The sequence below is a fragment of the Enhydra lutris genome, unplaced genomic scaffold (genome assembly GCF_002288905.1).
Source record: "Enhydra lutris kenyoni isolate GAN:26980312 unplaced genomic scaffold, ASM228890v2 scaffoldscaffold14, whole genome shotgun sequence".
NCBI classification, from domain to species: Eukaryota; Metazoa; Chordata; class Mammalia; order Carnivora; family Mustelidae; genus Enhydra; species Enhydra lutris.
In genome coordinates, this window is record NW_019154098.1 from 38801254 (window position 1) to 38818514 (window position 17261).

Genomic DNA, 17261 nt, shown 5'->3' on the forward strand with positions numbered 1-17261 from the left:
AATCCTAAGAGGCTTATGGTTCTGTCAGAGAAACAAGTAAGTGGAATAAAAGTTTAAGATTGCTATTATAAAAGAGAATAGTAGTTGAATTCAACTGTAACGTGCTAGCTCCAGCTCACTATAAAATTAGGTTAAAAAAGAGAAACATTATCAAAGGAAAATGTTTTGTTAAGTTGCCTCTTGAAAGGAAATATTTCCAAGTTTCCCTGCAAATAGAAAGTTACATAATGTAATATATTTGATCAGAGCTTTGTCTCTGCCCCAAACTCTTCCCAGTAATAGTAGAAAAGATGAACAGTTACCAAGTAGTATTATTTTTCAAATACACATAAAAATGATAAAGAGTAACATAAATCCAGTTTCAATAAAAAGCAGCAACAAGTATAACAAGGAAAAAATCTTTATGTTAATATTTTTCTACTCATAAAACATCGTGGTATGTGTATTCGGTGACACAAAAGCAGTTTTGTTATTCCAAGGAATGAGGTCTCAAATTCCAGATTTCTCTTACATTTCTCTTGGAACACCTAGTTGAGAATTCTGGTGATCTCTTTGCTAGTTTAATTAAAGTGTGCCCTTAATCTCCATTCCAACTGGAACTGTTGGAAGCAGAAACAAATTACGCTACTTTCATAAGTAAGTGAAGCTGAGTGACCCTTTTGTACATCTCAAATTTTCCTACAGCTTTCAATTGTTCATAAAGGCTTCTGTCTTTTACTTGCAGGTTGAATGATAATCTCTATGCTTTCCTTCCTGGAATCTTCAGATTGGCTTTGCATAGACAAATTAAAATAGAGAGTTGAGGTATTTTTTTGTTTTGTTTTGTTTTCTTAGTAATTCAGGAGAAAAACAATTATTTTTATTTAATAATATAACACACCAGGCACACTAGCCTCCAGGCCTTACCGCTTACTGTTCACTTGGCCTCAGGTTTCTCTTCCCTTCCCATCTGCATGGTGCTCCCCTGACTTCCTCAGTCACCTTCTTGCTGATGCCTTCACCACCCACCCTATCTAAATTTCATCCCTTTTCCTCCACATTATTTCCCATTTCCCCATTTTTCTTTTCTTCCTTGCCAGTTTTCAATACCAAATCTTATGAATTAGGTATTTATTTCTTTTACTGTTTCCCCAACCAGAATATAAATCTCACGAGGACAGGAATTATGGTCTATTTGTTTTTTATCACTGAGTAATTCCCAGCACCTCGAATAGTGCTGATATACGTAAGAACTAAGTGAACATCTGTTGACTGATTTACAGTGGGATAAGAGAGTTAGAAAGGCCTGGGTTAGAACGTAGTTATTTGGGGCGCCTGGGTGGCTCAGTGGTTTGGGCCTCTGCCTTTAGCTCAGGTCGTGATTTCAAGGTCCTCTGCCTTCAGCTCAGATTGTGATTTCAGGGCCCTGGGATCGAGCCCTGAGTCAGGCTCTCTGCTCGGCAGGGAGCCTGCTTCCCCCCCCCCCCCCCCCCCCCCACCCCCCCCCGCCCTCTGCCTCCCCCCCTCCCTACTTGTGATCTCTCTGTCAAAAAAAAAAAAAAAAAAAGAATGTAGATATTCTATTTGGCCTGGGGGAGCTCCCTTTTATCCCTTTGAACTTCAGTTTCTTTACCTATAACATGGATGTGCTACCTTACATGGTAGTTTTAAGGGATTAGTGAGATAATGTACAATTGCTAGCCCTCTTCCTTTTCAAAGTGAGGGAAGACTTCAGAGCTTTATTTTCTGGTATTATTCCTCTTCCTTCCACAAATCTTCTTTATGGGTATCTCAGTCAGGATTCTAGTAGGAAACTCAAATTAGGATCATTTGAGGAGGTTTGAGGTCTAGGGGAACATAGGGAATAGAGGAGGAACCCAGGGAATAGCAGAACGATCACTACCTCTAGGCCCAAAGGGATGAGGGGAAGAAAGGAGAGCTGGGCCCCCTGGTGACCTCACAGGAAGTGAACAGGGAGAATAAATAACCTTATACTCCTTTCTCCCTCAGATGATCTCTTGCTGGGTCTCCTTATCTTCAGACCCAATTATAAGCCAGAGAGCTGAGAGCTCAGTGATGTCGGCCATACAGGTCAGCCCCTAGGGCACAGGGCAGATGGGAAAGAATGAAGAGTGAATCTGGGGCGCCAAAGAAACCATCCAACCTTACTATATCCAAGATACTTGTTTTGCGAGGGATAGAGAGGGTAAAGACAAGGTCTAATTCTCGGTAGACTCATGGTTAGGATGACCAGAACTTCAGTTCAGTGCAATAAGCATCATACAAAAGCCAGCACGGTGTGTTATGGGCACATGGAAGAGAGGTATCTCTTTCACAACTTAAATGTCAGCAATAGTGTGGGGCGGGTGGGAGGGGGTACTGGTGGTTTGACTCAGAAAGGCTTTCTGGAGATTAAGATTGGTAACTTAATTCAGAGACCATTTTAAAGTGTAACAGTTTTTTAAGAAGAGATGATGAAATGTTGTTCTCTGTAAGAAAATTTTCTGACGAAATATAAGAAGATGGGACGAGGGTATGGAAGTGAGGATGAGACTGAAGGATAGAGTGAAATAATTTCAAAGGTTTTTCCTGGATTTTATGTTTTAATAATTAAGCTATTTGTTGTCTTGTTACTTCTGAACTGTTAGACTGTAGTTCTTTAATACATGAAAATGAGTATAAAATTTGTAATAATTTCTCTTGTTTGCAGAATTTGACTTCAGGTTTCAACCATGAATGGTCTTAAATTTAACATAACTAATTTTAGAAGGGAATATAGTGCTCTGAGAATAAATCATGTAAGTTTATTACATATTGAAACAATGCAAAAAAGAAGAAAACAATATTAATAAACAAGTCTGATTTGGGTTAATGTTCATAAGGTTCCTTTATTTAACATTCTCTTCATAGACTGTTCTAATCTTCAAGAAAACTCTATGACTCTACATCTTGATCACTTCCAATGAAAGCAAGCAAACTCATTACACATCACCTGTATATGGTCATAAGAAAGATATTTATATATGGAATTTCAGGTTCAATGATAACACAAAAAAGATAGATGCCAGCAGGGATCAAATGACAATGAGCTAAGGGCCTTGGGAACCAGTGCGAGAGAGAGGGTAACAAGAAGGAAGAAAACAAACTTTTCTTGAGTACTTTTCTGTGCACCATAATTTGTGATGGGTTTTCCAGGTTACCCAAGTGAACAGCTGGCAAGACCACAGCGCACTTAAATTGGTGCACTGAGAGATCTCACTGCGGTAATTATTTTCTTTGTAATTAGACGTAATTACAGTGAAGTGTAGTGAGGAGCTTGTCCACAACCAACATCAAACAAGAAGTTCCAGTGGTATCCCTAGTGCTGTAGCTACAAACGTCAGATGGCGGGGGACAGAACAGCCAATAATTATAAACAACTAGAGAGGGAAGCGTGGGCAGTTAGTAACACTTCAAAAGGCTGCACAAGATGCTTGGGATGTTTGGGAAATCCAGAGAAATGAGTCAAATGGGATCGAGGCAAAAGCAATGGAGGCAAAAGTGGAGCGGCAGCTCTTGGCCGGCTCAAAAGAAGGTGCCCCCGGCCCAAACATACAGGCTCTGAGTCCTAACTAGGCCTTAGCCTCTAGCTCCTCCAATCTCCGCGCCTTTTTTCCACTTCCAGCGCTGTGGCTGGCGCGTCCCTCCGCCTCCGACCCCGCCCACCCTACCAGGGCCTGGCTCCGCCTACCAAGCCTGGGCCGGGGCTCGCTCCGCCCACTCTCCCAGGACGGCGGCGGGCGGCCGGCGGCCGAGGGGCGGGGCGGCCCGGGCCGGGAGGAGCCGCACTCCCGAACGGGAGGGGGATCCGCCGCGGAGTTACGGGAAAGTTGGTCCGAGTTCCTGGAGTTTCCCCCAGTGGCTCCCGGCGCTCGGCCGGCCGGTGCCCCGGCTCCTTTCCTCCCTCCGGCCTTCACCGCCCACCGCGTCCCTCCTTCTGTCCTCGGCCGCCATGGAGCAGCCGCCAGCGCCCAAGAGGTAACGAACGCTGGGAGAGGGGCGAAGGAAGGAGGCGGCGCCGGCGGCCGCTGGCGGGGGTGCCTAGGCCGGGCCGGACCGCGACTCCCTCCGCGACTGCCAGGCCCTGTCCCGGCGCGCCGGGCGTCGGGAGGCGGGATCGAGTGCTGGGCCGCGTCTGTCCGCAGGCCGAGGGGCCCGTGGGGAGGCCGAGCCTCGCCTCTCCCGCGAACCGGGCCTGGCGGCGTGGAAAGTCGCGGGGCAGCGCCCGGCTCCCCGCGGCCGGACTCCCGGGCCCGGCGGACTTTTCCCTCCTGGCAAGTTCACGAAGCCCGGAGATGGGGCACTGGGAAACAGCCATGTAGGCGTTGTTGTCAAATGTTTGTCATAATACTGCTTTTTATTTGAGAAGACGGGTTATTTATTAACAGTTTAAAGAATTCAATATTAATAGCTACACAGTGTGTAAAACTTGTACATATACTGCACTGACAGGTGTTCCTCCCCTTACGCCCCTCAAGTTCAAAAGTATTTATGGATGCAAGACAGTAGGAATCTTAAATTAGAACCCCTCCCCCATATATGTTTTCTTTTTTCTTCTGGCATATAAAAATAGTGATGCTTTGATATTTACTGTTTATATTTAATCTTTAATATGTTGGAAGAGTAAGAGTACACAGTGGATACTTTCAAAGTAGTATTTGAAATGGTTATCCTAAATCAAGGCTCTCCATAGCTTTAAGTTCAAAATGTGCATTTTTTCCCCTCCAAGAATGAATCAACATCAGTTAACTGGTGGTGTTTAAAGCATTTAATCTCAGTCTTTCATTTTTTATGAAATAAAGGTACTACTCTTTCTCCCAGAGAGTGCTGTTGTGAAGATTGAGGAGTTCCCGTGTTCTGATGCTTAGAGATCTTTAGATGAAAGGTGATATATTCAGGGACATGGAATAATTAAAAAGGTAGGAACTTTGTGAGCTCTTGTGAATTGTGTGACTAGACACATGAGCCTTGAAGCCTGGAAACCATCTGTTCAGGTGAAAAGAGGGGGGGGTTGTGGAAGGGTTTCCAAAAGAGACCTGCTATCAGAGACTTGATAGTTTTTATCTGGTATTTTGTGTTGAACTCTAGTATTGATTGGGCACCCAGTTTTCATACCATAGAAAAATATTGGAGACTTTTTTTTTTTCTCTTCTATTTTGGAAGGACGGTAAGGGGGCATCTCTGAGATGATGCCCTAAGGTCAACTCGAACAACTCCCAATTGAAGTAGAAGCGGTCTGTTCTTTAGCTCTAAGTTATCAGAGTTTCTTATAGGTGTAAGAGATCCCCCGTCCTTGCAGGGACTTTGGAAAACCTAGAAGGGTCAGGGGGACATGTGGGTGGCACATATAACCATTCCATGTCATTTATACTTTTTCAAAGTGGTGCTTGCACATCCAACAGGCTTATTTTTAGTTCTCTTTCAGAGAGACTTACGCTGATCCGGGGGGGGCATTTCTGAAAAGCAAGATATGTGTCATTAAGCCCCATATATTCAAGTATCACTTAAAATTTTTTCATAGCATTTTCGTTTTCATAATATCATCATAGAAGCCCTGTTAAGTAGGTTGGATCACAAGTATTAATCCTGTTCTGTAGCTGAGGACCCTGAAAGAGTTTGCCACACGGAAGGCTATGACAGGGATTACTGACCGTGTGTTTTTGTGTTTTCCCTATGGATCATTACCTTCTAATAATAAAATATAGATGCCATTTTTGAGGTCATTTTGGTTGCCAGGAATGTTGTATATACATTATTTTATTGTCTTAAGAAACAGGAATCCGGCTCTGCAGCTTATTATGCTAGTTCTAAATTTAATTTCTTCATCTGTAAAGTGTGTTGTGAGGATTAAAATAGGTCATGTGTAAAGCACTTAGCACAGGGCTCCGTAATGTGTTTAGTGATGTTAAATGTTAGTTTATTCTTTGCTTATTAAATGAAACTCAGAGAGGTTAAGTAAGTGGAGGGGATGCCAGAACCCTGAGTCTGATTGGCTGCAAAGGCTGTGCACTCACACCATATACCGTGCTACCTCTTTTTTTTTGTTTTTTTTAAAGATTTTATTTATTTATTTGACAGACAGAGATCACAAGTAGGCAGAGAGGCAGACAGAGAGAGAGGTGGAAGCAGGCTCCCTGCAGAGCAGAGAGCCCGATGTGGGGCTCGATCCCAGCACACTGGGACCATGACCTGAGCCGAAGGCAGAGGCTTTAACCCACTGAGCCACCCAGGCGCCCCCGTGCTACCTCTTTTTAAAGACTCACTTTCTTAGCCTTCTCTGATATGGTGGTTATTTCTTTGCACAATCCTCTGGGCCCTCTTCTTGTGCTTTTCCTAATCCCTGTAGGAATGTCGCTTTGCTTTTCGGCCTTGAGTAGCACTTCCGTATGGCTCAGACACTTTTTTACATGGTCACATTTACGCTGCTCATGTTTAAATCTGTATGACCAGCAGCTGCTGTTTGGTTGGTATATTTGATTTTTTCATGCAGATCCACACTTCCATTATTCCGTCTAATTTGTCACTAAGGCCTATTGAATTCTCCATTAAAAAAAAAAAAGTCTGGATTCATTTTCTTTTCCCTTTTTCATTTTTGATACGATTACCCCATTCTTGGGTTTTATGACCCTTATACTTGATTTACAGCAGTGCCTTCCAACTAGGTACTTTAGTGCAGTGGTTTTAAAAAATTTTTAGCAGAAAGGCTCTGTTTGGAGTAGAGGCAGGGGACTAGGACCTGGTTCTCAGTACCTTACCTCCTTCTATTCCCCTTTTGCTGCCCTACAGAACCTCCTAATGATCCATAGGAAACTGTTTGCTTTCGTGTGTCTTGCAAATGGCTTCTGATTTGTCAAAACATCACTTCCACCACGGTATTCCTTTTTAAAAAAAATTTTTTTGGGGAGGGGGATTGGGGCACACTAGCCTACTTATTACCCAAGACCCCTAGCACTTGGTCTTAGATTTAATCCCCAGGCTTTTGTTACTCTTCTCCAAGATGAATCTGTCCTCCTGAAGTTTCCCTTTTATTTTTTATTTAGATTGTAGGCCATGGATACTTCTAACTTTGCCTTTGTTAATGCTTTTCCTCCTTTTTTGCTAGTAATCTGTGTTTTATTCTTCCTTTAAGGCCCGTTTCATAAAGTATCTTATTTGAGTGCTTTCTAGGCTAAGGTATTTCTCTGTATTTCTAATATGATGTCAGTTTGACTATATGCCATCTTCATATTGTTCTTTCTTCAGTTACAAGATTTTAGATATTCAAAAGATAATAGGAGCTAATTTAGTATTTATGTATCCCATTACCCAGCTTTAGAAATAAAATATTGTGAATATATTTGAATTTTCTTAAGTATATCTCTTCTCAGTTGCTTTCCCTCCCTATCCCCTGAAGGATTGTCACTATTCTGAATTGGATATTTCTTATTTCCATACCATACATGTCTTTGTGTTTTTATCATGTTGTTCGTATATATCTGACCTAGTGTTAGGCTTGGGTATTTGTGTCTGCCTTTGCTCTTGGGTGTCATTCTTTTCCTCTGGGAGCTGGAGATTCCCCTTTGCAGCCAGATCTGAAAATCATGACTGGAGGATCTAGAAGGCCTTTCTTACCTCACATCATTGACTTGGTCTCACCAAGTCTGTGTTAAATACAGACAATGGATGTGATCACTTATAGTCACTGACTTGAGGTATCAGAATAGCTTTTATATTCCTCAGATTTCCTTAACAGGTCTGTCACAGAGGTCTTCATAAGTCCTTATGAAAATAAGTTCCCTCTGGGAATGGAAGTCTATTAAGTAGTTCTTAATTATTAGTGTTTCGGTAAGTTGAGTTTCTCAGATTTCTTTGTAGGCGATGAAAGAAAAATGACCACACAATAGGTAGGTTTTAAGAGATAGAAGAGGAAATGAAATGATCAAAGCATGAGATCCTCACCAAGTAGAACATTCATAAAAGGGGAGATGGGTCTCTGTGATAGGTGGTGGGTAGCATGAAAACTCTGGTTACTTGAAGATAGATTGTTATATAGATAATATTTTTTTTTAAAGATTTTATTTATTATTTGACAGAGAGAGAGAGAGAGATCACAAGTAGGCAGAGAGGCAGGCAGAGAGAGGGAGAAGCAGGCTCCCCGCTGAGCAGAGAGCCCGATGCGGGGCTCGATCCCAGGACCCTGAGATCATGACCTGAGCCGAAGGCAGAGCCTTAACCCACTCTGCCACCCAGGTGCCCCTATAGATAATATTTTTAAAGAGAGGACAGAATATCATTGCTGGAGAGGTAGACTTTACCAGATAGGCCTTGTTCCTCGTTAGATTATAAGATTAATAGATACTTAAAATTTAAAATTCATTAAGGTATACTTGGAGGAAAAGTTGGGGTGAACAGTGAAAACACTGGAAGGATAATAAGGGAGTAAGATCCTGAAATTGACTCTTGAGACTAATAAGGAAAGTTCTTTGATTTAAGCCATGGTTAGAGTCTTTGCAAATTTCTTTTTTTATAGCATGAAAAGATAGTTGGGGGAAGTAAAATTGAAGATTCAAGTTAAGATGTTAGGGTTACAAAGTGCATTCACACAAATGGAAAGTGAAGGTAAGAAAACAGTTATTTCTCAAGGGAAAGTCTTGCTGTGAACAAATGGAGTGTTAGTCAGAAGATAATTAAGGAATGAAAAAGCAAAAGTAAAAGGACGAGGATATAGAAGGGTGAAGTAGAAGGTATTTATAGATTCCTCAGCATGAACACCCCATATCTACCTGTAGTATCAGCAGCCCTGACCTTAGACCAGAAATTGGGAATGCAGGTAAACAGACTGCCGGGAACTATCAACTCTTAGAACTGAGTTGTGTGGGACAGAGCCACAGGCCAGATAAGCAGATAGTAGGGTATGACGAAAATCATGAAGGCAGTGAGAAGAGGTGTGGGCTTCCTTTTGTGTCAATATTACTAATTCATGTGCCCTTGGGATCAGAATTCTTCTGTGCTTACTACTGGAGAGATTGACAAATGGGGAGCTAGAGTTTTCTTTGAGACGATGACCTGAGGACTGTACAAAACAAAGGCAGCAACCTCAGGTAGTAGAAGGCCCTGGGGGATGCTCCCAACTTCAGAGGCAGGCTAAGGGAGAGGTTCTGAGTATTTCAAAGGGCAAGAAAAGATTCAAGCAAACAGGAGCATCTTTTTGCATTAACGACTGGGTCCCTAAATCATAGCGGTTCTTCTTTTGGCTTTTCTCGGTTAACTGGGGCTGGCACCAACTCCTTTAAAATTGATTTAGGCCCTTAGGATGGGAATGGTCAGTTGGTTCTTCTTCCTAAAGACAGGGAGGATGACTGTAACCTCTGGAGCAGGTCCGGGTGGGCACACTTCAGTTGCACATTAAGACAGGAGATAAGCTCAGTTTTTAGTCCACCCGAGGCAAAGATTAATTTATCTTTTGTTCTTTAAGGGACTGAGATATAGTATATATTAGTGCTAAAGAATTTGTTAGAAATGTAAAGAAAAAGGTAAACATGTATTAAACTCAGCTAAGTTGAAACTTGTTTTTCTAAAGTAATCTAAATGTTCATTGGAGAAGTGTGCATCAATAAAGCTTTAATAATAAAAGGTTTAAATTGAGTATTTCTTGTTTGGATTATAAGGAGAGGGGGAAGTGCTTTGAATTTAATTTTTCTGGGTTCAGAGAAGTCTGTGTTGAACTAAAGTTCCCGTCACTTTAGGCCATCATGTATTAGTGGCTCTGAAAAAATTAAAAAAAAAAAAAATATATTGATGGTGAAACCCAGCACAGGCCCACATACATATAAAACTAAAACAGAAGTTTCACACAATGTACTATGTAGGATGTTTTTGGTATTTTTCTCTTTTCCTTTATGTTCTGTTTCACTGAAAAACTGCTGGTCATGAGCCACCAAATTATTTCCATGACCCTCTAATGGGTTGTGATCTGCAGTTTGAAAAGACATTGTCAAGCATATGTAGTAGTGACAGTCAAGAAACTGACTTCATTTCAAACTCTATCCTGATCCACAAAAGCTCAGTGATGGCACTGACAGAAGGATCCAGATTGGTGTGAGTGTACCTACCTATACACACAATAGGATAGAGGTGACGGGGAGAAAGGAAACTGTTCTCTAAAAACTACAGTATTTTGACTGTACCAGGACAGTATATCGTTCCCGATTGAAGTATGGGAAAATGGACAATGATGGTCTGTGATGTCTGACAGAATTCACAAAAGAATATGTGATACATAAGTGTTGCTATTAGGCAAAGGCTCGGGTCCCTTTTCGTGTGGAATGACCCTGTGCAAAGCTATCATTATGATTGCCTCAGCTTCTGAAACCCTCCCAGCTGCACCCTTTCTAAGGACCAAAGGTCTCTAGGTTTTTCTGCTAAAGAGAAAATTTATACTATCTGATAGAAACTTTCTTTTTTATTTGTCCCAAGTCTCTTTCTTGTTATGATTTTATTTGAATTGCCTCATATATTAGGATTATTCTCATTTCAGTTCTTAGCTCTTGGAACAGAGTCTTTATTTCAAATGTCTTTTTATAACTGTTTTTTCCACAGAGTCTGCCATTGAACAAATGAAAGTAACAAATATGTAAATAGACATGTATGAATATTAAAAATAAGTTCATTGTTTGCATGCCATGACTATTAAGGTGCTGATTACCTTGAACATCTTAAAAGTATATTAAAGGATGTATCTTACAAAATGACTTGCTAGCAAAATGAGAATTACAGAAAACTGTTAATGTTGCTGGTAATTAATATAGGTGTACATGTGATAGTATATGTGAGTTCTGAATTAGTTTGTAAATTTTACATGAATCAGGGGTACCTGGGTGGCTCAGTTGTTTAAGCATCTGCATGTGGCACAGGTCATGATTCTGGGGTCCTGGGATCGAGCCCCACATTGGGCTCCCTGCTCAATGGGGAGTCTGCTTCTCCCTTTCTCTGCCACCCCAACTTGTGCTCACTTGCTTTCTCTTTCTCAAATAAATAAAATCTTTAAACAAAATGAAATAAAACAAAACTTTATATGGTATCAGACATCTTAGTAAAGAGGTCAAATAGAGTAACATTTTCAGATAGTTCCAGATATCTTGATATAAATATTAGTATCTTGGTGTCCAGACACAGACACACATGCATATGTGATTCCAAGGATGAGGTAGTTTTTATATTCAAAATATGGAATTTATATTCAATATTCAAAATATGGAATGTTACTCTCTGTCCAGATCAGTTTTCATTGTTAGGATTTTTGATTTTCTGAAATCATGGGACCTATAGTTGGAAAGGAATGCAAGTTAAAATTATTTTTGTAATTTAGGTGAACCCTTTACATATTTGAGGAAAGCATGAATTAAAGATAATAGGCAGCTAATTTCCTTGACTTTTTCTCTCTGGAGCCAGATGATCTCTCCTGAGTCTGCAGAGTTGCCCCATTCGCCGTTTTCTTTCTAAAAACTGGCTTTCTAAACCACAGAGACTCTTAACTGTAGAGAAGAAACTGAGGGCTGGTAGAGGGAGGTGGGTGGGCAGATGGGCTAAATGGGTGATGGGTATTAAGGAAACCACCTGTTATGGTGAGTGCTGGTGTTGTATGTAAGTGAAGAATCACTAAATTATGCTCCTGAAACCAATATTACACTATGTTAACTAACTGGAATTTAAATAAAAAGTTTGGAAGAAAAAAAATTAAAATTGGCTTTATTTACTCACTGATCATTAATCATGGCAGAAATTAGATGTCAGCTTTGAGTTCATTCATTTGCTCATTTATTAATACATTAAATTAATTTAATTAATAAATTAATGTTTATTATTCAGTAATTATTAATTAACTGCCTTTCAAATGCTAAATGCTGGGTATGTTGTTGAAGGAAGTGATTATTATTATTAATTAACTGCCTTTTTTTAGTAATTATTATTATTTTTATTATTAATTATTAATTAACTTCCTTTCAAATGCTAAATGCTGGGTATGTTGTTGAAGGAAGTGGTTGAGATCTTTGACCTCATAGGACATACACTGTAGTTGGAGCTTGAACTATGAAGGATAGGAGTAGCACATACTGATAGAGAAAAATGGTGGAACCTGTTTGATAGGGTAGTTGGACAGAACTTCTCTGAGAAGGTAATACTAAAGCTGCGATATGGGGTTGAGAAGTTATCCTTGTGAACAGCTGGAAAGAGTATTCCAGGCAGAGGGAAAGCTTTGAGAAGGCCTTCAGGTGGGAAAGAGCATAGTGTGTGGGAGGAATTGAAATGAGGCCACTGCGGCTGGATTGTAAAATGGGAGAAAGTGGTTGGAGATGAGGTCAGAGAGATGGGCAGGGATTCAATGATGCAGGCCATGGAAAGGAATTTGGATGTGAAAGTGCAATGGGCTGTCATTAAATGGTTTTAAACAGAATTTTAAGCAGTTTGTTTTAAAAGATCATTTGGGTTGCTTTCGGAAGAATAGATTGTAGAGAGTTAAGAATGACAGGAGGGGAACAAGTTGGGAGGCCATGGCTGTGGTTCATGGTTAGATGGTGGAGTCAGTGGAGATGGAGAGAAGGGTGGACAGATGTAAGTTATATTTTGGAGTTGGAAACGAAGGACTTGCTGATAGACTAGATGTGGGAATTGGGGAAGAAAGAGAATTGTGGCTCCTGCATTTTTGTTTGAGCAACTTGGGGGTTGGAGGAAGACTGGGAGAGGAACAGGGTGGGGTATCTCATAGTCTCTTTCTTAGAATTTCTCGACACCCAGGAAAGTGAATCTGTTGGGCCCTGATTGTGATATTAGGTGGTTCCCTTAGAAGAGGAAGTGGGTAGGAGGAAATGATGGGCACTGACTTCTTTTTTTAACCTCTTATTTTCACTGCATTAGTCTAGAGAATGGGAATCATACTAAGCCTTTGTTAGGTGTTTGCAACATTCAGGTGTCCTGATAACCTGCTATTAAAAAATGTTTTTAATAAAACATCAGTAAAAAATAAACATATGGCGCGATGATTACCTTAAGGCAGACACCTTTGTAATCACCAGTCAGGTTAAGAAATAGAACTCTGCTACCCTTCCTTCTTTGTGTTCCATCCTAGTCATAGCTGCCTTTTCCCATAAGTAATTCTTATACCGACTTCTATAGTAATAACCCAAATGTGCATCGCTAGACACTCTAGGTTAGTCTTGCCAATTAAAAAATAGTTTTTATAGGAAATGTCACTTTTCATTTTACATTAGTTCTCCATCCCTTTTCTTCTCTTTTACCTGTTGAAGAATGCAGGACGTTTGTAGTTTCCCACAGCTTGGATTTTGCTGACTACTTACCCAAGGTGCAGTTCTACTGTTCTTTTGCCCTCTGTATCTTCTGCCAGTGAGAAACTGGATCCAGACACTGGAAGGCTCAATTTCGATCCCTTAGTCTTTGTGATAGGTGGTGTTTGGCAAGACTGTATTAGTCACTTAGTATGTAGTTATCTCTCTTTTTTTGTGTTGTTAGCAGCTGTTGATGGTTAGTGCTTATTTCTGGTCATTCACTGGATGTTGCAAAATGGTGAAATTCTAAATAATCATTTTGTTTTCATTTGTTAATTGGAATGTTTTTTATAGAGTCACCTCCCTCATCTTTTGTTGGATTACCCAGTGGTACAGTCTATAAAAGTAAGATAGGATAAATGCTTGATTCTTCCCCTTTACCTGTTTTCAAGAGAATGTATTAGTTCTCTATTTTTCTCCAAAGGGCACCGATTCTTCTTCTTCTTCTTTTTTTTTTCCCCCCCAAGATTTTATTTACTTATTTGATAGAGAGAGACACAGTGAGAGAGGGAACACAAGCAGGGGGAGTGAGAGAGGGAGAAGCAGGCCTCCCACAGAGCAGGGAGCCTGATGCCGGCTCTGTCCCAGGACCCTGGGATCATGCCCTGAGCCGAAGGCTGGTGCTTAATGACTAAGCCACCCAGGTGCCCCCTTTTTTTCTTTTTTTAAGTGCCATTATGAGCCAGTGGATTTAAACATATTTGGTGGATTTTAATCCATTATAGTTCTTGCAGCTGAAGCTCAAAGTGGCCCCCCATCTTTGGTTAGTGGGAGGCCTTTCAGGGACAACGTGACCCATAGCTTCCTTGTTGTCTGCTGTGAAAAGATATTCAGGGCCCATCATGTCCATTTCCTGTTCTGGATCTGGAATCAACCATTTCTCCGAGAAGTACTACTTTCTTTTTGTGAGAAATGGTATTTCAGGACCCCAACCTGCACGCTAATTTGTTAGTGCCACTTTAATTTTAAATAGTGTTTTTTCATAGGTAGAAGAACTGACTCGTTCTTTCCAATGGTGGGGTACTGTGTCAAAAAATGTGATGGCACTGACATTTTCTTCCTCTGGCTAATATCTCTATCATACCTTTATGTTTCTAAGTTTAAGTCCGAAATTGGGTGTATGTAGACAAATTCTGTGGTAGAGACCATTTTGAGTGGACTTTTACCTTCACATTCCCCCTCCCTTAACTTTGGTTACCCTTTGGTCCAGTGTTATCCTAATATCCAGCTTCACTTCTTTCTCACCTCTGAATGTTTCAGGTGACCTAGTTTCTTCTTAAACAAAAAGATACAGAAAATGAAAGAATCCGAGACAAAAAACACCACTAGTGATAAGATTAGATTTCAGGCCTTATTTTTTAAGGTAGACCTTTTAGCCTGCTTTGTCTTACATACGTAGAAGTGTATCTATGCATAAACAAAATTCAGGGGCATCTCGAGGCTGCTTTATAAATCCAGCCCTGTCTACAGTATGATGAATTGCAAAATGAAGCATATCGAAATCTTAAATGCCGTATGTTAATTCCTTTTTAGTTTTGATATTAGCCCCTCTTGTTAAGCTTTATTGTACTTTCAAATAAATAACATCAGGTTTGTCTCAGTGACATGGTGGGCACTTTACGTTTGATGCTATGTCATGTAACTTTAGAAGGAATTAGTTTTAGTGTAATTACTTACTGTATTAATTACTGCATTGGTTATATCTATAAACTGCTATGTGAATTAGTCCGTCATCTTGCAGTTAAACAACAAACAGTAGCCATTTTCCAATGATCAGCTATTTAAACATTTTTAGCAATCAGTGAAATTTGTATCATAGAGGTTTGGATCACAGAGAAATGATTGGTCTGAATAAAATCTATAGTTCATGTAATTTCTAAGAATTATAAGAAATAAGGGTCAAATTAAGCGAGGGAGCCTCATGAAATTTTAGGGGAAATTAAAAATATACAAATTAAACTCTTGAGAAGAAAGTATTTTGATGACTCTGTTTTCCCAGTAGAATGAATTTTCCTTCTATGAGCTTTGCTTCTCATTGTATACTTCTAAGGTTTTGGTTTTGTTTTTGTTTGCTTTTTCCTCATAGAAGAGAATTCAGGTACTAGGCAAATGATGACAATGGGATCCCCTCCCCGTTATATAGACTCTCAGCACTTGATTAGATAGCTTTAATTAATATACACAAAACACTCATGTGATTTCAGAGAGCCTGCCAAAATAGTGATATGGTTATACTTTATATTTAGCATCATTGGCCAGTACGATATACCATGTAATGGATTTTTCCAAGTAAATGAAGTAAACTACTTTAAGCATTATATTTTTAAAATATTTTACAAACACTTTTATACAGCCAGTTTTGATGGAAATCATTCCAAAATGAAGGCACTTGACCCAGTCTTCTGAAACTGATAAAGAAAGCAAATGATCATACTTTTCTTCTTCATGAAAGCAATCATAGAAACAGTTCATAGAATTGTTGATAGTTTTAGTTCATGGAAACAGTTATGGGTGCTTTTTTGATGTGTTTGAAGCTTTGTTGCTGTATACATATGGCTGTTTTTTCCTTAAATCTAGTCTTGTCTTTCACTGTTATCTGTCATTCTCATTACTGTGTCCTTTTCTAAACTGCTACTTATCTTAGAAATAATTACCTGACCTGACAGTCGCTCTTCCTTTCCGAAAGTAAACTACATGCTCTTTGTGTCAGTTTTTGCTTACCAGAGGTCTTTTTCTCTTCTGCAGGGCTCATAGTACATCTTGAAATGATCTTTTGACTTAAGAGGAGGAACATCATATACAGTGAAGGGGAAAAAAATTATTTCAACTTCCCTGAGTTTCTAAGATTTAAGATGAAAATAACCAAAGTTTTTGCATCAAAAAAGGAACAGGATTTTATCTTAAGCCAGTGGAATTCCTAAGCTAAAAAAATTTTCTGTCATTTTGGAATATTATATTTTGAAGACTCATGGTATTATTACCAAAGTGAATTGGAGTCAGTTACACCTGTGCAAATATAGTAACACTACACTTATAGTTGTTTATTTTTAATTTCTATGGGTAAAGTATTTAGACTATTTATCTTTCATATAGTGATTACATTTTTTTTTGCTAGATATAGTTGAAATTTTAAAAATTTTATTTTTATTTCTAAAAAGAAAAAACAAAACCAAACAGGTAAAAATTCTCCAAATTTAAAAAAGCAAAAACATTTTCACAAAGCACTATAATCTTCTTAATTTGTTTACAAAGAACCACAGGGAAATACTGAAAGTGGCTTCATATGTGCTGTTACTGTGTAATAAAACTGTATTGAGAAATCAAGCAAAATAGTGTCCGTCTGTGCAAATAGCTGAACTCAGCGAGTTTCCACAGCCCCCATCTCTATTTATGAAAGCCTATAAAAATTAAGCAGAAGTCAGAGCACGGAACTCATTGAATGATACACATGTTAATATTGTCAGTTTAAGGTTTCTCTGAAATGACACTTTTATTAATGTAGGTATATCTTTAATTAATGTATTTATGTTTGGGATTAATACAATTAATTCTAGTATTCTAGGGGTGGAAACGAGTTGTGAGTGTACAGAGACTAAATGCTCATATTTTGTCTTCAAATTTGAGATGTAGGGAAATAAGTGAAGAGCAAAATATATGAGTAAACCTAGTTATAAAGTGTAGGTAGTGTCTTTGGCACAAATTACGGTAGATTTTTCTGTATGGCAGGTACATGGGTAGACCTTGGCAAGTTTCCTCTTTTATTTTTAATCAATTAGAGATTCTGTTCTCTTTTTTAGTTCTCAAATCTAGGTATGGTTATTGAATATTTAAAAATCTTTATAAGGACCTAAATTAAAAGTTACGACATTTATAACTGCATATTTCTTATTAGATTATTTTAAATCTTTATTTTAGCAGGAA

General features: G+C 39.3%; 1 protein-coding gene across 1 annotated transcript in view; it reads left to right on the plus strand.

The window, feature by feature from the left end:
* The first annotated feature begins 3800 nt into the window (after positions 1-3800).
* Positions 3801-17261, plus strand: part of LOC111146471 (serine/threonine kinase 3) — a 269794-nt gene continuing 256333 nt past the window's right edge. The window contains exon 1 of the mRNA XM_022502025.1: positions 3801-3996. Coding sequence (XP_022357733.1) covers positions 3971-3996 — 26 coding nt within the window. The 5' untranslated portion in view covers positions 3801-3970. The remainder of the gene's footprint in view (positions 3997-17261) is intronic.